At 43.4% G+C, this 25,499-nt stretch overlaps 1 protein-coding gene across 5 annotated transcripts in view; it reads right to left on the reverse strand.

Annotated features, from left to right (window-relative positions):
* Nucleotides 1–25,499, reverse strand: part of THRB (thyroid hormone receptor beta) — a 186,812-nt gene that overhangs the window by 57,821 nt on the left and 103,492 nt on the right. For all 5 annotated transcript variants that reach the window (XM_080974980.1, XM_080974983.1, XM_080974979.1 and 2 more), the window contains exon 4: nucleotides 2,546–2,610. Coding sequence is in view for 1 of the 5 variants with exons in the window: in XM_080974982.1 (XP_080831108.1) it covers nucleotides 2,546–2,552 (7 nt within the window). In the remaining 4 variants the exon portion in view is untranslated. The remainder of the gene's footprint in view (nucleotides 1–2,545; nucleotides 2,611–25,499) is intronic.

The following is a 25,499-nucleotide window of genomic DNA, read 5'->3' on the forward strand; positions in this document are numbered from 1 at the left end:
TAGACATCATTCAACTGGCAAAGTATAATCCTCTAAGATGTTATTGTTTTAACTTGCCCAGAAATAAAAGATGAAGGAACAAAGACAAAGTTCAGAACATGCAGATTGTTCACCCATTTCTGAATGGCAAGTTGGGCAATCACACATCCAAGCATTCTCGCTGCAATTAAAAAAAAATCTTCTCTGACTGCTAAACAGGAGCACCCGATTAATTCAAAATTCTGTAGATGCACAAATCAGATATCTTCTCCATATCAATGGCCTTCTAGGAACCGTGGGACTGAGGTGAGTGATTATTTTGCAGAGATCCTCGGACACACAGTCTTGCTTACGATCTACAGAAAGCGATAAGGGGTGTTTACTTCCCCCTTTTTTACGCTCTAAAATATGCATGCATCTGAGGGCAAGGAAGTGGGTTGGCATCAGTAAGAGAGATCAACCAAGGCAAATGCAATCAGGCTTACGGCAATAGGTGCACCCAGGTCAGTCCTGGAAGCTAAATGTCCATGGGCCAAATCAAGCAATGCTAAATTATTGTTAATTTGTAGCAGAAATGCATGTTTATGTTTTAAAGAAAGGAAGAAGCTCAAGCAAATTATCTTTCCTCAACATGGGTCCAATGCTACTGCCATACGAAGAATAAATTGCACAGTGGCAGGTAATTAAAACAGGAAGAACTCAGACCCTATATAGTTTTTAAAAATACAGAAGTGCCATAAACATATAGTCCTGCTTTCTGACATGTCAGTGTTAGGAGAACTGATGGGTAGGCACAAGAGATAGGGTCTTTTTGGTGGTGGTTCGAAAGCTTTGCAATGCTCTCCTTGTTTAGACTCAGTTCATACAGGGTCACAGTGAAGCCTATATCTTTTTTGTGAAACTAGGCAAAACTTGCCTGCTTTCCCCTTATTTTGCCGAGTTCTGTTGCTTTAAGCACTTTTTATCCAGTATACCTGAAGGAGCATCTCCACCCCCATCGTTCAGCCCGGACACTGAGGTCCAGCTCCGAGGGCCTTCTGGCAGTTCCCCCATTGTGAGAAGTGAGGTTACAGGGAACCAGGCAGAGGGCCTTCTCGGCAGTGGCACCCTCCCTGTGGAACGCCCTCCCATCAGATGTCCAGGAAATAATAAAGTATCTGACTTTTAGAAGACATCTGAAGGCAGCCCTGTTTAGAGAAGTTTTTAATGTTTGATGTTTTATGGTGTTTTTAATATTCTGTTGGGAGCTGCCCCGAGTGGCTGTGGAAACCCAGCCAGATAGGTGGGGTATAAATAATAAATTATCATCATCATTATCCAAGTCTGGTGCACCTTCAATATCAGACCTTGGTGACATAAACTGCCTAAAGAAACGGATTGCAGCAAAGGAAAGCGAGATAAAGCAGACTTCTCTCCTTAGTCCTTTTTGTGTAAATACGACCACCAACCCCATTTTATATATGAACTGGCAATTGGCCAAGAACCTTCCAAATAACTAAGGGCAACCCTTATCCACTCACTTCCTTCTCTACCTTCCCTGGGAGCAAGAAGAATCTTCCATAACTGAGCCTCACTTCTTTCTTCCCCGGACTTGCCCTGCTTCTTCCCTTTCGAAGTACATCACGAAAGTCAGGATTACTTGCCTGCCTCTTCCCTGATTCACCAGCAATGGTGATCTCTCTTCTCCTTCCTCTTATCTGCATACAGTATATAGGTGCTTGTACAGACATTCATATCAATCTAGTGATTTCTGGCATGGTTGCCAGAACTACGCTACACCCCATTAACAACCGTAGTAGATATGGCTCCATGAGTATCATCGCCTCTCAAATGGTTAGGGAAACTGCATCAGTGGCAATGTGCAGAATGCAATGCTCAGATGCCTTGCAATGCACACAAAACCTCAGAACAAGCATGGATTACTACATAATGTATACTCTGTGTATACCAGTGATTCCCAAAGTGGGTGGCATCATCCTCTTGGTACCTAAGGAGGTGCTAAGTGGCATGGAGTATTCAAATTAGAAGGTCAGAGGAGCAATAAAGACATACCTCCAGAAAGGTTCACTTTAAGCATGCCACTCCCATATATAAATGAATGTTCTGGAACCTTCTAACTGTTTCTGTCAGAATGATTCCCTAACATGGAGGTTTTCAGACTTCGAAAAGATGGCATCACTGGATAAACTTCATCAATTTTGTTGAATTAGTTTAGCTAAATAGTTTTAACTGGATTTTGAATAATTGTGCAATTAATTGTTCCTCTCTTGAATTATAACTGTGTTATTAGACTCCTTAGTTGGTTGTGCAAACCACTATTCTGAATAATGCTTTTTATGGAGTAGAGGGGCACTGGGGGGTGAGTTTATGGAACCAAGGGGGTGGTCGTGGCTCCCAAATGTTTGGGAACCACTGGTGTGCATAGTGTCACTGAACAGGTGAATGGTGCCCTGGGGGGAAAGAGGTCACATGGAGCTCTACGTACTACAGCTTGTATTGCAGAACCTCAACTTGGGGGGGGGGGGGCGGAAATACAGAAAAGCTCTTATGAAATAAATTCAAGTACCTGACATGCTGCTGGGAATCAGCAAAAGGTAGTCATCCTCATTTCTCTTTTTCACCAGTTATCACCTGTCAAGGATTTAAAAAGACAACAATTTCAACAAGTGTAGCAAACAGAACAACCAGCTGTTTTCATTTTTTTAATGTTTTGATGTGATTGTTTTATTCATATTATAGTAAAGGGTTTCTTTCTTTCTTTTTCTTTTTACACTTTGCAAACTGCTTAGAAGCTTATTTTGGCATGAGGTAGCATTAACAACAACAACAACAACCTGTTTGCCACACGTTCCTTATACAGTGGTACCTCGGGTTACAGACGCTTCAGGTTACAGACTCCACTAACCCAGAAATAGTACCTCGGGTTAAGAACTTTGCTTCAGGATGAGAACAGAAATCATGCGGCAGCAGGAGGCCCCTTTAGCTAAAGTGGTACCTCAGGTTAAGAACAGTTTCAGGTTAAGAACGAACCTCCAGAACTAATTAAGTTCTTAACCCGAGGTACCACTGTATATTTATTAAATATTTATCTTAAACCTGTCTTTCAGCCCCCAGCTCCTCAAAATGGCTAACAATTAATGGTTAGATTATTACAACAAAAGAAACACAACTCAATACCGGACCACTAAGTACCAATGGAAACTGGTCCATTAGAATGAATGGGATGCTTAGTCTTCACTCAGCCAGCCCCCACTTGCCTGCCTTCTTACGTGCAACCAGAATAGGACATAGCAGTGCCTGTCACTCTCCTCCTCCTTAGTCTCTGCATTGCATACCCTCCAAAATTCCTCAGGTGAAAATAGGGACATTTCTCACTCCCCACAACTGACCCTCCTCAACCCCCCCCCCCCATTTTCGGTGTGTGTCCCCCCCCCACTGCAGTACATTTCCTTCACCACTTGTAGCAATCACACAGGGTCCCCGGATGTTTCACTGTCTATTGATCCCTGTGCTACCACTTTATTTCTTGCTGCCACCACCCAGGCCCTACCTGGTACAATACTGAGTCCAGTCAGGGTTAAATTGAAACATAAACTTCTGTTTATTGATTGCAGTTTAACAAGCGTGTGGTTTCATAAATGGTATTGGTCCGTTACACTCATGGGTTGCCTATCCAGACCTATAACTTCCGCTACCTGCTCTCCCTCATTAAACCATCTCTCACATTTACTTGTCTTCCTAGTTCCTAACTGTTCCTGACTCAGCTTATTTCGCTACACTAACTCAACCTACCCACAGACTCTATCCCAATTCACTCCCACTCCAACCAACCAACCAACTCCCAACAAACTCTTCCCAGAGCTGGTTTTATAGTCCCTCTGACTCCACCCCCTGGGTTCTGATTGGGTAACCTGTTTAACTATTTCACCTCCAGCACTCTCATATGTTAACGTTACACCAGTACACCAACGGGATACAGAACACATACTTTCCACCCTCCTAAGCAGTGCTTTTTTTCTGGGGGTACGCATACCCCTAAACATTTTGTGAATCTAAGTTTGGCCTCATTGAGGGGCAGTATTTCAATATGAGTGGGGAAATAAGAGTACCCCTAAACATTTTTTTTTTAAGAAAAAAAGGACTGGTCCTATGGAAACCCCTTAATCCTGGTTTTTATTTTATTTTCTTCTTTGGTAAAATAAAACCCTGAGGGGGTTTGCATGCCTTGGGTGGAAGGAGAGTTTTTGTGCAGACATAGGAGACAGAAATTCAGAGTCAGAGAGCAGCAGAAAGAGTAATAGATTGCTTTGAAGTCATTTATGCACCTGGTAAAGTAATTTTTAGTCCCCAATTCCCCCCCCCCAACCCGTCCCATATTTTGCCTGACCTGTCCTTTATTTTGCCCGACCAAAGGTGGCAAGCTTAGCTCACATCCAGTCTAAAATGGTCAAGTTCAGGCCCCAGACCAGAATTGCCACCTCCTCCCTGGGATAGATGGACGAAGAGAGCTTGGTATCACAGGCATACCAATAACACTTCTGTCTGCATTCCCAGTTGACCTGGCACAGCCTTGTCATGTCCCTGCATTTCCTTTGCTAACATAGCTTTCCTCCCTCAAAAAGTAAGTGACAAGCTCCACTACCTGAAACGTGGCCCATAAATTTAATATAAAATGAGACATGTTCGTTCCTTATTGGCACCTAGCACTCTAAAAATACACTTTTTGCAGCTGCAAACCATAGAACAAACCTTGGTTACAACTCATGGTTTGTCTGGAGAGAACTAAACCACAAGCCCTGGTCTGAATGACACTTGAAGCCAAAACATGGCTTAGCACAGCACAGCAGTAGAACAACCAGGGAGGGCCTTCTCCGTGGCTGCTCTCAGACTTTGGGACTCCCTCCCTATAGAAGTTCGACTGGCTCCCTCCTTGTTGTTCTGCCAACAGGTGAATACTTGGTTCAACAGGCTGCTTCTAATGAAAGGGCTAGTATCGTGCTGTTTTTATTTCAATCATTTGTGTGTTTTTAATAGCTTTTATCAAAGGGACGCGGGTGGCGCTGTGGGTTAAACCACAGAGCCTAGGGCTTGCTGATCAGAAGGTCAGCGGTTCGAATCAACGCGATGGGGTGAGCTCCCGTTGCTAAGCCCCTGCTCCTGCCAACCTAGCAGTTCGAAAGCATGTCAAAGTGCAAGTAGATAAATAGGTACCGCTCCAGTGGGAAGGTAAACAGCGTTTCCATGCGCTGCTCTGGTTCGCCAGAAGCGGCTTGGTCATGCTGGCCACATGACCCAGAACCTCGGGCCAGTAAAACGAGATGAGCACCTCAACCCCAGAGTCGGCCACGACTGGACCTAATGGTCAGGGGTCCCTTTACCTTTACTTTAATAGCTTTTATACAGATATAGTTTTAATTCTATCGGTGTTTAATTGCTTTTAATGACTGTTTTTTCCCTATGTTTTTAGCTGTGTCGGGGAAAAGGAAGAGTATAAATAAATATTATATCCTCTCTGGTAACCTTCACATTTGCTTGTTACCCTACCAGGCATGGCCAAACTTGGCCCTCCAGATGTTTTGGGACTACAACTCCCATCATCCCTAGATAACAGGACCAGTGGTCAGGGATGGTGGGAATTGTAGTCCCAAAACACCTGGAGGGCCGGGTTTGGTCATGCCTGCTAAGCCACGGTTTGGCTTAGTGTTACATGTAAACCAGGCCAGTACCTCTAAATTGAGATACATTTGTGATGCCCACAGCTGATGAAAACTTGTATCACATCATCATTGCCATCATCTTGGAAGTTGGCAAGGGGGTTATACTGTGTTTTACAGTTTTTGCTAGTAGTAGCCCTGTCAATCTCATTTTTAGGATGCTGTTCAGACTCTCCTGAAATGAAAGACATACTGTGTCTTTGTTACAGCAATCATGATGAAATTTGCTTTCAAAAAAACGATGTCTAGCTACTTCCTTTACAAGCTTTTGCTAATAATCACAACCCTTTAATGTCTCATATGCTTTCCCTAAAGGCTGGAGAGAAGATCTGAAATGCTGTTGCTCCTAGTTTATTTCATTATTAGTTCAATGTACTTATTTCTTATATCCTGCTCTACGTTTAAGGAACAGCTGTTTGGGGAAAACTTTATTTTGAGTGGATTCCTATAATGCATCACAATGCAATAAAATTCATTATTTGTGTGTTTTAATGCACACCACTTGGGCTTCCTTTAAAGTATAGCATTGACCTATTAATATAATGAATAAAAAATAAATTCCCACGAAGAAGCCCAGCAAATGAAACAGGACATTCTTTCTACTTAGATTATTTCCAGTGAGGAATCCCTCCATGACATTTATGAGGGATATTATCCTCTAGCTCCCCCCTGTGGGTATCTGATATTATTCTTTTGGAAGACATCCTGTTCATACGTAGCCTGAATTTAGCATGTAAACAATATATAAGGAAGGTAGCGTTCCATTCGGAATAGGGCCCCTGTTAGCAGAAGCTTTGATAACACTTTAGCAACCAAACCAAAGACTTATTTTGCTATCTCTTTCCGCCCGGAAAACTCAATGTGTTGTTACAAGGTGCTATTACCATACCAGTTCCTTAATATAAATCAGTTTACCTTAGGGTTTGCATGGCATTCTGCCATTTAATGCTGAACATTAAAAATCAGACCTTCTCAAAATGGGGTAGAGGTGGACTGGTGAGAAACGGTTAATTCACTCGAAATCTGAAATTATTTTTAATACGGAAAAGAGCATATCAAGGCCAGGCAATGGAGGCTATGCAGTACTTCCTACAAATAGACTCTGAACGGAAGAGCGAGACTATTCAGTGCAATTGGTAAATGAACATTACTCATCCACCCACACTGGAATTATGTAGATCAATGGTAAAAGTATGTTTACTCTGAAATTGGAAAGGTTTGTTTCCCAACAAGAGTAACACATTAAGGAGTATGTCACTACTGCTAATTTGTCTATTAAGACATCGTTCTGACAAGACATTCCATGTTTTGTTATCCATATGGGTAACCCCAGTTTCTGAATGCGCAATACCAATAATGAAGAGCAGTGAAAAAGAGTTTAAGAAATGCAATATGTTCTCCATTTACAATCATTCTGGAACACAGAGATTCTATTTAGCTTATTTTCCACTGGTCCAACTTTCCCCCCTCTTTTTACTCAGAGACTTGCAGCAGTGCTCTAAATAATTTATCTCATGAATGAGGCACAGTTTCTCCCATTCCACGTGAAAGTGGAAATTTTCTTTAAAATTTTAGTGATAGCAGACGGAATTTTCTTCACCGCCCTTTCATAGCAAAAGACAAGTCTGACGTTAAACTTTCCTTGTTTTTGCTGAATCAATTCAGGACACATTAGCTCTCGTTTAAATTTCAATAAGGGACAGTTTATCTTCTGTGTTAATTTTCATTACCGTTCTTTGTGCAGTCAAGAAATGATAAGTGGTTTCCAGGGCATCGTGAATTACTCACTAGCTCTGGAAAAAGGCTAATAAAAAGTCAACTCGCAAAATAACAATTTTTAGGCAACTTTATTAGAAGACACATGAATCATAATCTTTAACTGGCAGTCTCACCTTTAAAAAAACACATCTCCAAAAAGTGCTTACATGATTTTTTTAAGACAAAGGCAACTTTTTCTATTGTACATTGATCAACACTCTACTGAAGGAGTGACATGCACCCTCTGATAAAAGTTCATATTACTAAATGACATTTTATATTTCTTTTCCCACTTTTATTGATGTTTCAGTGGTTCAGGATTTGTACATGCTCAAGCTTTTCTTACCCAAATCATTAAACAGATGATGATTTGGGGGAGGAAAGCCATTCTTGGCTGCTGGAAAGGTATACCAAGTCTTAAGGAATTAATTAGGGTTGCCATACATCCGAGATTTCCCAGATATATCCGGTATACTGGAGTCGGCAGCAGCGTACACATGGAATGGACAAATGTCCAGGAAAATCCATACCTATGGCGGCACATGGAGGCAGTGCCGTTTTTGCTGTTTTTCCATAGAAATAGCTCAAAGAAAGCTCAACAACTTTGGGCAGAACTAAAAATATATTTAAAGCACATGCTGCTGTTGTTGTTTAGTCGTGTCCGACTCTTCGTGACCCCATGGACCAGAGCATGCCAGGCACTCCTGTCTTCTACTGCCTCCTGCAGTTTGGTCAAACTCATGTTAGTAACTTTGAGAACACTGTCCAACCATCTCGTCCTCTGTTGTCCCCTTCTCCTTGCGCCCTCCATCTTTCCCAACATCAGGGTCTTTTCCAGGGAGTCTTCTCTTCTCATGAGGTGGCCAAAGTATTGGAGTCTCAGCTTCACGATCTGTCCTTCCAAGTGAGCACTCAGGGCTGATTTCCTTCAGAATGGATAGGTTTGATCTTCTTGCAGTCCATGGGACTCTCAAGAGTCTCCTCCAGCACCATAATTCAAAAGCATCAAATCTTCGGCGATCAGCCTTCTTTATGGTCCAGCTCTCACTTCCATAAAGAAGGCTGATACATTCCCCCAAAGAATGCTGGGAACTTTAGCAGTGTGAGGGGTAAACTACAGTTCCCATGATTCTTGGGGGTGGGGGAATCATTTGCTTTAAATGTGCTTTATATACAGTGGTACCTTGGGTTACAAACGCTTCAGGTTACAGACTTCGCTAACCCGGAAGTAGTACCTCGGGTTAAGAACTTTGCTTCAGGATGAGAACAGGAATCACGCGGCGGCAGCGGGAGGCACCACAGCTAAAGTGGTGCTTCAGGTTAAGAAAGGTTTCAGGTTAAGAACGGACCCCCGGAACGAATTAAGTTCTTAAACAGAGGTACCACTGTATACCTATGGTGGGCATGCAACGAGTTCTGATGGTGATACTTTGGGCCTAGTCAGATGTTTTCATAAAATTCAATCGACGAACTAACAGCAGGGGAAAGTCTCCGGGTCACATGCATCCCTTCTGTGACTGTACACAGAGTTTAAAGATCATATCAGAGTGCATAGCTTTTCCCTGCACATTTCATCTCCCTGAAACTTTCCGAAGGTTGAACGGAAAAAGACAGATTTTGGGATAGAGGGAAATCAGAACACAGAAGTCCTGTTTACACAATGTGAACCATGCATCCAGAATATGTGGAGGGGAGAGCAAGACCAACCCTACTTTCTCTGTTCTGGTTCTCCACACACCTTCATCCATACTGTTGGATGTAGTGGGATATGGCAAGAGGGAGGGAAGAGAGAATGGGCACATGCCTACCACTGTTGCTGTTTAGTCATTTAGTCGTGCGCTACTATATTGAAATTTTCAATGTGGATACCTGACTTTTGCCCCCCAGCCAGCCTAATCACAGCTCCAGAGGGAGAGGTGATTTTAATCAGGAAAACAGCAGAAGGAAAAAGTTAAAACTTGTCCTCCATCACCACTTCCAGGGTCAAAATTAGCAGCAACCCTCCCCAATCAGTTGCTTTGAAGTTCATAAAAATACCCCAGGAGGTCCATTCACAGATTGTCCTTCAGTCTCCTGTTGAAATTACTGAAATGCACAAGCAGTTGAAAAAAATGGTACATTCTCAGCCAGATCTTTACAAGATCTTTCATCTAAGTAATTTAAAAAGTTTTCCAACATGGTTTTTCAGAATACTCAATCATTCAAAAGAGCAAGAGAGAAACAAATTCTGTATCTACATATAATTTTATTTATTTTTAGCCCTCACAGAAAAACACAAACAGCAGACCCGCCCCCACGCCCCCAGCTATCCCTATTTTCCAGGCACAGTGCTGGATTTACAAAAGCCAGCCTGGTTTCAGATTTGATCCTGGAATGTCCTGCTTTTCCTTAGAACGTTCCTAATTTCACTGGAGAACTGTTGGAAGGTATGGAGTTATGTGACCCACAAGCAAGGAGATAAGCAACTACACAACCTTTAGAAGACATCTAAGGAAGGGAAAAATGTTTTAGACTATTGTTCTCCAGTAAGTAGGGAAAGATCTGCCACTGGGATTTGGCCTCCCCTAAGGTAGATCACATCAGTGACCCTGCCACAGAACATATATACGGGGGGGGGGGGATAATAATAAGTGGGTTCCATACATCCACCATGTGCATACATGCCAAAATATTAATGAGGGGAAAGTCACCGTCATAACAACAATTTGAAAAGTCTACTTTCAGTCAAGCTTCTGCTTCTAAACTTCTACGGTATAAAGTTCTCTGTGCTTAAAAGTTATGCACAATTAGGCTAGAATCCCTAAAGTCTACCTTATGGGTGAATGAGCACAAAGTACTGCAAACTGGTGTCATTTATACTCTATGGAGCTAGAAGAAGATCTAAGATGCTTTTGGCCTACTTATGGAAGGCCCAGTGGGAACAATCTGAAGTTGCCTCCTCTGCTGCTTGTTTCTTATGTTTTTCTTCTTAGAAATGCAATTTTTACTGACTTGGTTTCAATAACACCTATCAAAAGCTCTTCATGTTTGCATTATTTGATTTGGTCCTCATCTGGGGAACCAACCCACATAAAGCATGTGAAAATTATGTTTAAAAATGCCCTCACTTAATGTGCAGCATCAAAAACATATTCTGAGGATTATTTGAACTCTTCCGTGTGTGTATTGAAAACTTTGTAAAGTGAAAGAGATGGATTGGACAATTTTCACATAGGCAAAGGTCATATGGTTGATGTAATCTATTAGAATAGTGAATCAGCTATGTAATCTTTGTCTATTTCCTCAGGTGACAGTCACATGTCTTCTGCATGTCTTCTGCACCCGGTGAAGTTTTTGTTTGGAGAAAAGGCAAGTAAGATGGCAAGTGAGAGAGGTCTACAAGATTAGGCATGGCACATAGAAAGTAAATAGGAGAGCAGCTAATCTTTGAAACATTTACATCTGCAATTAAAATCGCATTCCTTTCATTATTAATGTTAGCAATTAGATATTATTGTTCTCATAAGGAAGAAATGTTCTCATTTGACAGATCACTCACAACATAGCGCTATAGTACCTTTGTATAAAAGGTCACAATTTAAATTTAAAGAACTAAATATGGTCTCTTTTATGGTAATAGCTACTCCTTTGAATGAAACTGGATGATAAACTTATATTTCTTCCTGCATTTGTATTTTCACAGTGCCTAGCTTCACAATGTGAAATTTTGCTTTAAATGTCAAATGGAATATGAAATGCAGCAATGGTACAATAACAATTTAATGTAATTGTACAGGTACACACTCGTATAATTCTGTATATATTTATGGGAAGAGAAAAAGAATATTGCTGATTACAATCCAGGATACACATAGTGCTATTTTTCTAGAAAAAGAGGTGCCAGAATTCACCACTTTCCTCGTTCTCTTATAATAGCAATGGTGCCCATGTGCGAGGTGCCAGAACTTTGTTCCCTTTCACAGATCTAGTTGTACAATCCTTAGAAATATGACCCTTACCCCTTACTCTGATAGAGGTTTTCTCATTCAGAATATTCCAGAGTGGTCCTGCATCAAGAAGCAATCTTTTAACAACTATCACCTGCTGAAATATAGCAGCCAAATATTTTAGGGCTATTAACTTTTGTTGTTGTTGTTTAGTCGTTTAGTCGTGTCCGACTCTTCGTGACCCCATGGACCAGAGCGCGCCAGGCACTCCTGTCTTCCACTGCCTCCCACAGCTTGGTTAAACTCAAGCTGGTAGCTTTGAGAACACTGTCCAACCATCTCGTCCTCTGTTGTCCCCTTCGCCCTCCATCTTTCCCAACATCATCGTCTTTTCCAGGGAGTCTTCTCTTCTCATGAGGTGGCCAAAGTATTGGAGCCTCAGCTTCACGATCTGTCCTTCCAGTGAGCACTTAGGGCTGATTTCCTTAAGAATAGATAGGTTTGATCTTCTTGCAGTCCATGGGACTCTCAAGAGTCTCCTCCAGCACCATAATTCAAAAGTATCAATTCTTCGGTGATCAGCCTTCTTTATGGTCCAGCTCTCACTTCCATACATCACTACTGGGAAAACCATAGCTTTAACTAAATGGACCTTTGTTGGCAAGGTTATGTCTCTGCTTTTTAAGATGCTGTCTAGGTTTGTCATTGCTTTTCTCCCAAGAAGCAGGCGTCTTTTAATTTCGTGGCTGCTGTCACCATCTACAGTGATCATGGAGCCCACGAAAATAAAATCTCTCACTGCCTCCCCTCAAATTGACAGAAACATATAAGCCAAATACTTTGGCCCAGCCTTATAGGTTGTCAAAGGCTTGTGAAAGGGCATGCCTGTTTAACAATACGTAATTCACTGCCTCTTGATGCGTGGAGCAGAATTATGCTGTGGGGGTTTTTTTCAACTAGCAAATGTAAGCTTCCTTTGCAGCTACACCCTAAAATTCTAATTTAGAAAAAAGTGATTTTATGAAGGTAGTTTCCTAATAATCAGTTGAACGGCAACACGTTTGTGTGTGCTTATGCCTTGCAATCCTCTGGGATGATCAAATTTTCTTTGCAACTCATCAAAAAATTTGGCACAGTGGAAAAAAGATGGCACAGAAATACAGTTAACAACAATTCACACCCTCTTTTACAATTTAATTTCCCTCGTGTTCAGACATGAAGAAAAGCAAATAGGTTAAGGAGTGTGTAACAGCATACAGAAAAAAAATAAATTAAAATCTTTCCGTTAATAATATAAATTTTCTCCGCAGCACTGATTATTCAGTTAGATATTACTACGCGTAATGTACCAAATGTTCTACCAATAAATTACCGTATTTTTCGCCCCATAGGACGCACCGGCCCATAGGACGCACCTAGTTTTTTGGGGGGGAAACAAAGGGAAAAAATTTTATTGCCCCCCCAGGTGTGGGGCTGGGGCGGGGGAAGCCTGAGCTTCCCCCAACCCCAGCCCCCAGAACAGGCTGCTATCCACAAGCCGTGGGAGAACTGTGCGAAGTCGCGCAGCTCTTCCACAGCTAGCGTAGAGCTGCGCGAAGCCCGAAGCTTGGGGCGTGCTGAGCTCAGCGCGCCCCAAGCTTCTGGGTGCCGGCAAGGTCTCCGCTAGCCGTGGAAGAGCCCCGCGACTTTGCGCGGCTTTCCCATGGCTAGCGGAGCACTGCGCGAAGCCCGAAGCTTGGGGCGTGCTGAGCTCAGCGCGCCCCAAGCTTCTGGGTGCCGGCAAGCTGTCTGCTAGCTGTGGGAGAGCTGCGTCTCCCACGGCTAGCGGATAGCTTCCTGAAGCCTGGAGGGCGAGAGGGGTCGGTGCGCACCGACCCCCCTCGCTCTCCAAGCTTCAGCGAAAGCCTGCATTCGCCCCATAGGATGCACACACATTTCCCCTTCATTTTTGGAGGGGGAAAAGTGCGTCCTATAGGGCGAAAAATACGGTTGTAAACAGAAGGATACTAATTTAGCATTTCAACTTAGATTTTGTTTTGCTTTAATATACATCTGCAGTGTATATATGGAATATTTAAAATATTTTAATGTCTGCAAACTCACAATTAAGTATTCATGTGTTTTTGAAGTTATATTCTGTTAAGGAGAATGGAACTTTTTTGTTCTTTTTTTTTAAAAAAAGTCACCTACTTAAAACCTTGGTTTTAGTGCAATCTACTATCAAAAATGAAATGTTTAAAGAGAAACACAAGCAGAAGATAAGAGATGAAAAACACATGTTCATATATAACAGCTTTATTTATTTTTTCCTTTTGGTAAAAAAAAATAATAATCCTAAAGGTTCTACAGAGTTGAAAATTCTATGCTGCCACCCAAGACATAGTGACGACTGGTAAAAATATTTAAAATGTAGCATTGCTTCCGGTGCCAAAAGACACTAATAAAGAGACAGTACCAATAATGACGCAGAAATTTAACACCCTATAAATGCTTTATTTAGATGTAATTCTGCCTACACTGCGTAATAAAAACAAAACGCTGGTCAGAGTTTTCACACACCCTTTTCTGGCTCTCTCAGACTGTAACCGTGTTTCTATTCTATGTAAAACCACACCACCACCACCACTACCATCAGTCTATGCATGGAAGAAACATGTGGCATGTGATCCAACCAAAGCTGGGGATTTTATCATAATTCCAGTGTATCTCCATATAGCACAGCAACTCCCAGGACATCTCATTCAATATTCACTCCATGAAGAACGGAACAACTTTGCATGATCAGCACAATTTTCCCCCTTAGGAATTTAGTTTAAATGATGGGACATGATTAAGATCTTTGGCAAATTGCTACACCCGCAAACCCACAGGAGCGGAGGTGATGTCAAAGGTACTTCCCAACTGAGAGTTAACTCTTTATTGTCAAAGTCACTTCTACGCAGTTCTGGAGACCTATTGGTTGGTGCTCTTATGGAGCAGTTGCAGTAACAGAGGACCACCCCCTGTCAGGCTTCGGGGAATCAGATCCCTCCCCCAGTGGCAGCAAAGAAACAGATAAAAAAGATGAGTTCTTACCCATGAGTCTAGTCAATAACCACAGCGAGAGACAAAGGAATGTGGTTTCTCTCTAGAAATGGTGTTGCTCCAAGTAAAGTCCCACTCCCTCTTCGTCTCCCCTACTCTACGTCACCCCTGCGTCGGCTAATCTGAGTTTTCTGCCTCTGAGCTCTCTGTTCTCCTACCCTCAATGCCTGTCTGGTCCTGGGAGAAGGCGGGTCAGGAATGCTTTCCATGGACACTGAGTCTGTCAGCTGTCTCTCCCCTGGTGGTTCTTCTTCTTCTTCTTCTTCTTCTTCTTCTTCTTCTTCTTCTTCTTCTTCTTCTTCCTCCTCCTCCTCCTCCTCCTCCTCCTCTCCCAATATTTCCCAGCTTCTGCCCTCTGCAGCCTCTGAACTATGCCCTTCTGCAAACCAATGATCTAAATCTATACCGTCTCCTGTTCCTGGGAAGGTCCAGGAGAAGGGGGGGCAGTTCCCACCATTCCTCCTCTGTCCAGCCCCTGACACTCCCCCTCCATCAGTTTATGTAGCTTCCCACGGGCACAGCTGGAGACTACGCCTGCATGGAAACTTCCATTGCTCATCCCTTTTAAGTCCCCTCTTGGTTCTGGGAGGCAGTGGTGCAGGAGAGGGTGGGGAAGCACCCGGTCCTTCACTTGTCTGATCTGCCTTCTTCCTCCTATTCTTCCAACCCATCCTGTGCTCCACCCTCCAGCTCTGAAGTTTCCCCTGCCTCTGATTCTTGCCTCCTGGGTTGTACAGGTCACCACAAACCACTTCCCCCTCCTCCCAAGTCAGACACCAGTCCCCCTTCCCCTGGCGCACACTCGCCAGCGTCCTGCCGATCCCTGGCAGGTAATCAGACCTGTGTGAAAGTCCAAGGATACCCACATGGCAGACTGAACCTCCTGGCTTTTTTGATCCTTACTTGGGATAAGGCTAGCACTGAAGTATACTCCAGATCTGGGCCTGCTTGGCTCTGGGAAGAGCTGAGGCTCCCATGTGTGCTATAGAATTCCTCTGTCTCCTGGTCACTGGTGTAACTCAGTGGGGAATCCTCATTTCTGGGTTCCACTTGACAGCTCCCCTGAGGGTCTAAGCTGCCACCTCTATCCTGCTCCAGCTACAAGTGACCTCTGCCTTATTCAGGACTGGCAGAAGCAAATACCCTGTTGGAGGGGATTCCAGGAAACAGGGAATTATGTTCACCTGTGGTGGGGGTGTAAATATGCACAATTTGGGGGGGGGGGGGCAAAAGGTGTTTAAGGAGATAACAGAAATCACTGGGTTAAAGCTGACCAAAAGTCCAGAGGTAGCATTATTTTCAATTTACGATGGGGTGGAAGGTTCACAGGCTAGGAAGGACTTGCTCACAAATTTAGTGGCAGCTGCACAAATTATTATAGCCAGGAAGTGAAAGGGGAAAGCAGCATATAAAATGTAAGAATGGTATAAAGAGGTGAGGGATATAGCTATTGATGATAAATTAACATGTGCCATTAAGGTAAGGCAGGTAATATGCAGGAGAAATGATTCTGAGGAGATATGGAGCGTGTTTGTAGAATCTGTACTGTTAAAATGGAAAGGGGTCAAACCATCGCAAGAGGTGTTGAAGTTTTGGGAGGTTGGATAGTTACAATGGAATGGTCTCGGTAGTGGGGTGCACATTTTTATTCTTATTTATTTATTATTATTACTTTGTCTAAATGAATGAATGAAGCAAATAGCCAGCAGGATTTCTCTTCCCTAAGCAGCAGACCCAACACTGCAGAGAGTCAATGCCTGACCCACAGTCCCCAGCGGAAGCCCAGTGAACTTTATGACATATGCCCTGTATCTACAAACCAATGTCGGTGTAAATAAGGTAGCCTCGTAAAAGTGAAAGAGCACACAGAACCCTCGCTCTCTCTGGCAGGCGCACACAACGCATGCATGCACAGAGTATTCTATGCGGCACAGTCTGGGCAGAAAAGGTGAGAAGGACACTGTGATGAAAGTTTGCCTTCAGTCAGTGAGATCGTCAGTTTTCCAGGCTAGTGCACACAAGCTATCAACTATATTTATCCCTCTTGTTTACCCAAGGGCTTGCATACTCAACCACACTCACATAGCTTCTGACTCACTCACTCAAGTTTTCACATGAATTTAATAACCTCGAGTCGGGGGAAGCCACGCAGCGGGTTCTTTCGAAAGCAAGAGCCAGACTTTCTGCTGTGTGAGACAGGCGACTCGTCGCTCTGAAAGCCTCAAAACAGGAGGCCGAGAGAAGGAGAAACTGGGTCACAATCCTGAGCCTCAACTGCGTGGCATATTTAACTCCCAAGTGTCTCTCTTGACAACGAGGTGGTCTCATTTCCCTTTCCAAACTATGGCTTTGTAGTGGCAGACATGCTGTGCTCCAAATATGACTTTGTCATATACTGTGACTTATTAAATTCTTAAGAGCATGCATCTTTAAGGCATAGAATCATAGAATTGTAGAGTTGGAAGGGATCACAAGGGTCATCTAGCCCAACCCCTTATAAGGGCCTTTTTGGTAGTGGCGCCTGCCCTGTGGAACACCCTCCCATCAGATGTCCAGGAAATAAACAACTATCTGACTTTTAGAAGACATCTGAAGGCAGCCCTGTTTAGGGAAATTCTTAATATTTGATATTTTATTCTGTTTTTAGTGTTCTGTTGGGAGCCGCCCAGAGTGGCTGGGGAAATAATAATAATTATTATAATAATAATAATTATAATGCAGGAATTTTTCACCCAGCATGCGGCTCATATGAGATGAAGAGCCTCATGTTCTACTAATTGAGCTATCCCAGGTGATGTTATCAGGAACACAGAGAGCTACCTTGTAATAAGAAGTTGATTTTTCCATCTACGGTGGTACCTTGGGTTACATACGCTTCAGGTTACATACGCTTCAGTTTACAGACTCCACTAACCCAGAAATAGTACCTCGGGTTAAGAACTTTGCTTCAGGATGAGAACAGAAATCGTGCTCCTGTGGTGCGGCGGCAGCGGGAGGCCCCATTAGCTAAAGTGGTGCTTCAGGTTAAGAACAGTTTCAGGTTAAGAACGGACCTCCGTAACGAATTAAGTACTTAACCCGAGGTACCACTGTAGTACTGTCTACCCCAGGAAGTGGGGAAACTGGGCCTGTGGGACAATCTTGTCCCACCAAGCAACTCTTCACCAATCAGGTGACATCACTTGTCAATCATCTGTTGATTCAGGGCCTTGCCATGCCTCCCTCAGATCTCTACCCTGATTGCCAGTAGCTCCCAGGCCATGGCCTCTCCCACCACCCACATGGTGATGCCGGGAAATGAGACGGGACCTTCTGCCCGCAAAACAAGGCTGTACCGCACAGCTACAATCTTTCCCACAAGGAAGATATTCTTCAAAGAAGCAGAAAGCACCATCTGGCCAAGAAAACTAACAGATCACTGTGAAAGATAATGAGATTTTCAACTCAGTGCAATATTGGCTTGCTTGATCATGGTGCAATATTATTATTTTTTGAGCCCGTTTCAAAATCGTATCTCGGCTGTGTAAAAGGGCCTCCTTTCCAGGAGTGTGGGAGGAGGCTCGCAAAAGCCTTTGCGAATGTCCCCCCCACTTTAAGACTGTGGCGCAAGGGATTTCGACTGGTGTCCAAAGCATGTGATAGCAATGCAACTGACATGTCAAATTTGGCCCATAAACAAGAACTAGTAAGTATTGGGCCCACGGAGCTCAAAAGGTTCCCCACTCATGGGCTAACAGCTGAAACCATCAAGGTGGCAATAGGTCAGAGATGGAGAGATAAAGGGGGCAATATGCCAGAGATTGGGGGTGGGGCTGTTAAGGTGCCTTTCCTCAGTTCTTGGCAGGACGGAAGCAACTCCTATGCTTACAGCTGATGGAGCGCTGGGAAGAAAGGTTCAGGGTGGGTCTCCAGTACATGCTCCCATCAAGTTGGATTTTGGGGGGTCTAATGCTTCAAAATATCCACATTAAAGCAATATTTATTTTTAAAGCATATATCACATCGGGGGGTTCTTCTGTTTCCCCCCAGTGTGTCTTCTGAAACTCTTACTATAGTTCAAGGCTTTAGTTGTTCCTATCTCCAGCACTTTCCCCCCTTTTTTCTTTTAGAAAAAGAGTTGCTGGAACTCACCATGAACACCTCCCTTGTTTTCTTATAATGGCAATGGCACCCACCTGAGAAGTGCTGGAACTGAATTCCAGTGAGTTTTTCCAGCTGAGAAAAAGACCTGCCTATCTCACTTACCTGGAAGTGAGAGCTGGACCATAAAGAAGGCTGATCGCCAAAGAATTGATGCTTTTGAATTATGGTGCTGGAGGAGACTCTTGAGAGTCCCATGGACTGCAAGAAGATCAAATCTATCCATTCTGAAGGAAATCAGCCCTGAGTGCTCACTGGAAGGACAGATCCTGAAGCTGAGGCTCCAGTACTTTGGCCACCTCATGAGAAGAGAAGACTCCCTGGAAAAGACCCTGATGTTGGGAAAGATGGAGGGCACAAGGAGAAGGGGACAGCAGAGGACGAGATGGTTGGACAGTGTTCTCGAAGCTACCAGCATGAGTTTGACCAAACTGCGGGAGGCAGTGGAAGACAGGAGTGCCTGGCGTGCTCTGGTCCATGTGGTCATGAAGAGTCACACACGACTAAACGACTAAACAACAACAATCTCACTTACCTAGTTCAAGACTTTATCTGTCATTCTCTCTGTATAATAAGTGTATGTACTGCACTTCTCCTTCTTTATTAGAGCAGTCTCTATTTTCTGGAACCCAGCCCTGGTAAAACACTCTCCATTTTGTCCTTATTTCTGCCCATTGGGGAAAAAAATTAATTTGCTTTTCAATATCCTGCATCTATCTTCTAACAACATGCTTCTCAGGGTCTCTAGAAGCTAAACCTTGAGTGTCTATGCCCATTTATGCATTCATATGTACATTAAGACACTCACAGTGCACAAACCTACCATTTCAAATGTTGGTGAAGCTCGTTTTGAGTTGCCGATAGCAGCAGGGCAAGTTTGCTTTTTCTTTCTTCTGAAGACATCTTTAATCTAAAGAACAAACGCTTCCCTGCTCTTAAAGCAGAGCAGGACAAGTTATTGCATGACTACAACAGACAGAATGCTTCTTTCAGCAATGAGAACAGACTATTGCAGCACAACTAGTCATTGCTAAAAAATGGAAATCTCCTGTAACAAACCATTTTTCATCAGTGGTACCAAGAGGTCTGGGGCAGAGCACTGATGGAGAAATGGTCACACCAACTACAGCTCTGCAAAATGGAACTGGAACAATCAGTTTCAAAACACCTGGTACATTTTTATCTCCTTTGCAATTAAAGAAAAAGACATTTGCATTCCTCCAGCCACACACTGACAGTTGTGGCTCAGTACTCTAGATTGAGCCAATTAACTTTATTTCCTTATTTTTCTTTTCTATTGTATTGAACCGGATTGCAACTTATAATGAAATGTTTGTTCTTCATTGTTATTGCCATTAACCTTTGTACTTTTCCACTGAAAATTTATAAATATTCTTTTTTAAAAAAAAAAAAAAAGAATGATATATTACAAATGTGTTCCTGGTCTTATCTGTGATGTGCATCTGGCTTATTCCCATGTTCATTCTGTAAATTGTGTGACCTCAGCCATATCCTAAGATTATGATGATGATAATTTGATTTCTTCACTTTTTGCAGTGAGGGAACCACCAAATTAATATCTTTTAGCTGTTCACTTTTTATAAAAATTACAAGCTTGCAACAGTGATTTTTCTATAAACATGTCTCCTCCTGATGGTGCTATAAAGTCCATGGCCAGTTTTCAAACTCAGGGTTATTATGACACCAATATTTAACGGCAAAACACCTTAGAGTCGCACTGGGGCCAACTGTAGTAGCTCCAGCCCTTTTTGTTCTCCAAGAGCAGACCAGAGTGAAGTCTGCCCTGACTCGGTCTGCTCCAGTAGCCCCCCAGGCCGCCGCGGATAGGCCAGAATTTGAATCTGGGTCTGGCAGGAACCCAGTAGGCTCCGTGATGGTCAGGGGAGCGGAGCGATGGCTGGAAGGATGGGAAAGCCCAGCGCCGGGCCACAAACGACGCCCTCCACCGGACTGGGTGAGCAGCCATTTTCTGCCTGCTCTTGGAAGGGAAACAGAAGAAACCAAGGAGAATGTAGATTGGGGCTTCAAGGCAGACTATTTCAAGGCTCAATAGGCAAGCTTGCAAGCAGGCAAATTAAAAGATTTGAGATGCTGTGTTTTAAGGAATTTAAAATAAAACGCTCTTCAAAACATCAGGTGCCAAAGCACGTTGTTCTGTAGAATCACAAGGCGTCCTGGTGAGCAACACTGCAAACATTTCATGTCATTGTCAACACTTGAGCAAAAGGCACCAATTGACGACACAACACTGAGCTGCTGAAAGAGCTTAACCAGGCAGGGAATCTTACTACACACAATAGGAAATGGGTGCACTTTTCATAATATACTAAAACCAAATCCTTAACTTGCTTCACAGACACAGTCTGTCAAAAACAAAAGTGGGGAAATGTAGGGAGAGATTTTTTTTAAAAAAACCACACACACACACACACACACACCTGCAAGAGATTGGTTAGCATAATCACAACAGTTCATTTTAAAAGAAAAGAAGAAAATAATGCTTAGGAAAACATGGGGTGAGGTGTTTTATACATTAGGGCTGCCCACAGAGAGGCCTGCTTAACTTACTTGGCTGTTAATGCATGGTGAGCAGTCTTCTGGTATACTGATCTGCTGGTTTTTGCCACGCAACTACCTGCCTCTCGTTACGGTCGCTTATGAGCCTACTTCTTGCATTAGCTATATAAACAACATTTCATACCATTGGTCCTGCTCCTGCTATTGCACAGCTCCCCATCCAGAACACTCCACACACACACACTTCCATCTCATCTGGAAACCTGCATGATAACTAGGGTTTTAAACATACAAAAACCTTTGCACGAAGGTTTCCCCCTAAGGAGATGGTGACACTGAATGCATGGATATAAGGTGGGCAGGACTGAGAGCCATTATGCAATAGTGGCAGCCATTGGCATGTCCTCACTGCCTCTTCTGCACATGGAAACAGCTTCACATGAATAATGCACCTAACCATCACAGGATACTCCTGCTATTACTATATAGTTATTTCTACAGGGCAGCGGCGTAGCGTGGGTTGTCAGCACCCGGGGCAAGGCAAGTAATTTGCGTCCCCTAACCCGGGGCAAGGCAAGTAATTTGCGCCCCCTAACCCCTAACCTGCTGCCGCTGCCAGCTTCTTCTTGCTGCTGCCTGGTCTGGTCTGGTGTGGTTCTCTCCCGCGCTCAGCGCTGCACTGGGCGGCCACTGCACTGTCCCTCCCCCAGATAGTCCCTCGCTCTCTCTCCCCACCGCACGCCTGGCACCCACCCCCTTCACAGTGGGCGGCGACCCAGCGGCTCGGATCGGATTCGCACAGCCAGCACTGCAGTGAGAGAGAGTGAGTGAGCCAGGTAGGGGCAGAGAGCTGCGAGTGCGAGCGCGCCCCCCCCAGATGTTGCGCCCGGTGCGGCCGACCCCCCCTGCACCCCCCACGCTACGCCACTGCTACAGGGTCTAAGGTTCTCTACTCTTAACAGGATTCGTTCTAGTGTACCTGCACTGTACTTGGCATTCACTCCCACTAATGGTTTAAGCAGAAATTACAAGAGAAGGCAATAATTCCACAATGGTGGGTACTCTTGGCTTTTCTTGTCTCGGCAAAATGCCTTGAAAATCAAATCAACAAAATGAAAATGATGTAGTCTTAATCATAAAACAAAACAAACGAATGAAGGGGTTGGGGGGGGGGAATAGGTGCAGAAACTGTAAAATAGGAATTGTAAAAACTAAATAAACAAACTGAACCAGAATACTGATCAATATCCAACAGACAATGAAGAAGGTCGACCAGCTTGTTAATCCATCAGTATGGTGCATGAAGCTAAACAGATATCAAAAGCCCAAATGCATTCCGGTCTCAAAATATCTTCACCAACACAAAATTATGCAACCTTCTTTAAAATAAAGCCATTCCTGCAGGCTATTATAAAATTCAAAGTCAAAGAGTAAGCAAGCATTCAGGTAACATTTGAGGTGGAAGCAGTAGAAGAAACCTAAAGCACTGGAGAGGTTTAATTCCTAAGTTGTTCAGTTTTCAGCTCACAGTGTCTATAGGAGAGATAGTCAATGTGGTCCCTTCCAGATGTTGTGGGACTTGAACTCCCTTCAGCCTCAGCCAGCAGGGGCAATGTTATTCATCAGGGATGAAGGGAGTTGCAGTCTGGCACAGGAGGGCTGCCGTAGTTGTCATGCATATCTGAGTGTGCTTGAATGATGCTTTTCCTAAACGAAGAGCCTAGTGCAATCGATAAAAATAGAGCATTAGGGTTCAACAGGGAGGTCCTCTGTTCAAATCCTTGTTCAGCTAGGATTCACTGGAATATCTTGGCCAAGTCTTTATGTCTATACTTGCTGCATGATCTGAACAGTAAAACATTTTCTTCATCAACATAATTTTGTAAGAATAATGAAAAATGTGCTGTTTTAAAATTTACAAAGATATTTTGAAAAACACAGAAAGATGTAAAAAATAAAATAAAATAAATGAAGAGTACCTTTGTGAAAGCATTGTCTGGCTGATACTTAACCACCAATATCCCAAACGTTTTACCTTTGCACTGCTCTGTGGAGGTTTCACCGTGGAAGTTAACTCTGAGATGAAGAGACAAGAAGGATCTGGCACAGTAACGCTGTGTCTTATCAAACATTCACTTGTTGTCCCAGAAACTGCATCTTAATGGGACTGCCATATTTTATTCATCCCATGTTTCATTTATAAATACGCAGTATCATTATCTGAGTTTGTCAAACTGCTCACTTTAAAATTTCATAGAATGCTGCTGCTTTGAGAATATGATCTTTCCAACAGCAGCAAGTGCATATTCAGTCCAACACCTCTCTTTTTTAAAAAAATCATAATGAAGTACATATATACCTAAACCCAGTGCTTTTTTTCTTTAAAAAAATGTTTAGGGGTACTCTCATTTTGACTCAAGAAAAATCACCATTTTGTAGTTCAAATTGGGAAAAATAAATACAGTAAAGGGACCAAAGTACAAAGATTCACAAAATGTTTAGGGGTATGCGTACCCCTGAGTCCCCTCCCCCCCCCCAGAAAAAGCACTGCCTAAACCAATCTCCTCTCTTTCAACATCATAAAGCTGAAATGTGCATTATCATCATTTTATTTAATCAGCACTGGCTGCCTTTTCCAGGCTTGATATAAGGAACTGGTTTTGACTTTTAAAACCCTCTATAGCTTGGGACCTGTGAAGTGTTACAGCCTTTCCCTGAGACTATTCTGCTTCTAATGAGTGACTAAGTCTTCAAGGTCATATACCTGACTATGAGTGTGGTGGGAGGGAAAGTTCAGTAAAACATGAGGAAACTCTTTGCTCCTATGCTGCGCATAGGCATTTAGACCGCAAGCACTGCCTCTCCCCAGATGAACTGACCCAGACCCTGTGATCATCAACTGAGGCCCTTCTTTGAAGAGGTCTGGAGGGTGGGAACACCAGAACGGGCCTTTTCTGTGGTGGCTCCCCATTTGTGGATGTGGAATGCTTTCCTCAGGGAGCCTCACCTGATGCCATAATTATATATATTTAGGCGCCAGGCAAAATCTTTCTCCTATAACAAGGCCTTTGGCCTTTAACTACTGGTGGCCTTTTAGAAGTAGGTGGGATGTTTTTAATGTATTTCTCTCTCCTCTTGGTTTTAATGTTCCTATTTGGGTTTTATTGTCTGTTGGTTTGGTTGTTCTGGGCTGCCTTGAGCTGGAGAAAACAATTTCCAAATTTAATTAACACCACCACCTCCAATTTAGGCCTTTTTGTGGGCCCACCAGTTTTCCTTTAAAGAGCACTGTGGCGATCATACAGGGTCCCCGGACATTTCACCGTCTATTGATTCCTGTGCCACCACTTTATTTCTCGCTGCCACCACCCAGGCCCTACCTGGTACAATACTGAGTCCAGTCAGGGTTAAACTGGAACATAAACTTCTGTTTATTTATTGCAGTTTAACAAGCGTGTGGTTTTATAAACGGTCTCAGTCAATTACATTCATGGGGTGCCTATCCAGACCTATAACTTCCGCTACCTGCTCTCACTCACTAAACCACCTCTCAGATACAGTGGTGCCTCGCAAGACGAAATTAATCCATTCCGCGAGTCTCTTCGTCTTGCAGTTTTTTCGTCTTGCGAAGCACGGCTATTAGCGGCTTAGCGGCTATTAATGGCTTAGCGGCTTTAAGAAAAAGGAAACAAACTCGCAAGAACTCGCAAGACGTTTCGTCTTGCAAAGCAAGCCCATAGGGAAATTCGTCTTGCGGAACGACTCAAAAAACGCAAAACCCTTTCGTCTAGCGAGTTTTTCATCTTGCGAGGCATTTGTCTTGCGGGGCACCACTGTATTCACTTGTCTTCCTAGCCCCTAACTGTTCCTGACTCAGCTTATTTCGCTACACTAACTCAACCTACCCACAGACTCTATCCCAATTCACTCCCACTCCAACCAACCAACCAACTCCTCACAAACTCCTTCCTTTTCCCCTCCCAGAGCTGGTTTTATAGTCCCACTCACTCCACCCCCCTGGGTCCTGACTGGGCAACCTGTTTAACTATTTCATCTCCAGCACTCATATGTTAACGTCACAAGCACATGTGAATTAAATTAAGGTTGCTTCCAGAGGCAACCTTTTTATTGCGCATCCATCCTGATTTGAAGGCAGGGGATAGATGACATTGGCTATTCACTGAACACCCCTTCTGATTTGTGGAGAGGTCAAACAACATTGCACTAAGCAAACGTTATCACACACTTTCCAGTGCATTTTTCTGTCCCTTTCCTTATTGCAAAAAATGGGGCGGGTGTTCTGGGGGAAGGCGGTTCGTTGCACAAAAGCTCCAAAACATTTTTAATTACACAACCTGAA

This window comes from Podarcis pityusensis (assembly GCF_964106645.2).
Source record: "Podarcis pityusensis genome assembly, chromosome: 12".
Classification (NCBI taxonomy): domain Eukaryota; kingdom Metazoa; phylum Chordata; class Lepidosauria; order Squamata; family Lacertidae; genus Podarcis; species Podarcis pityusensis.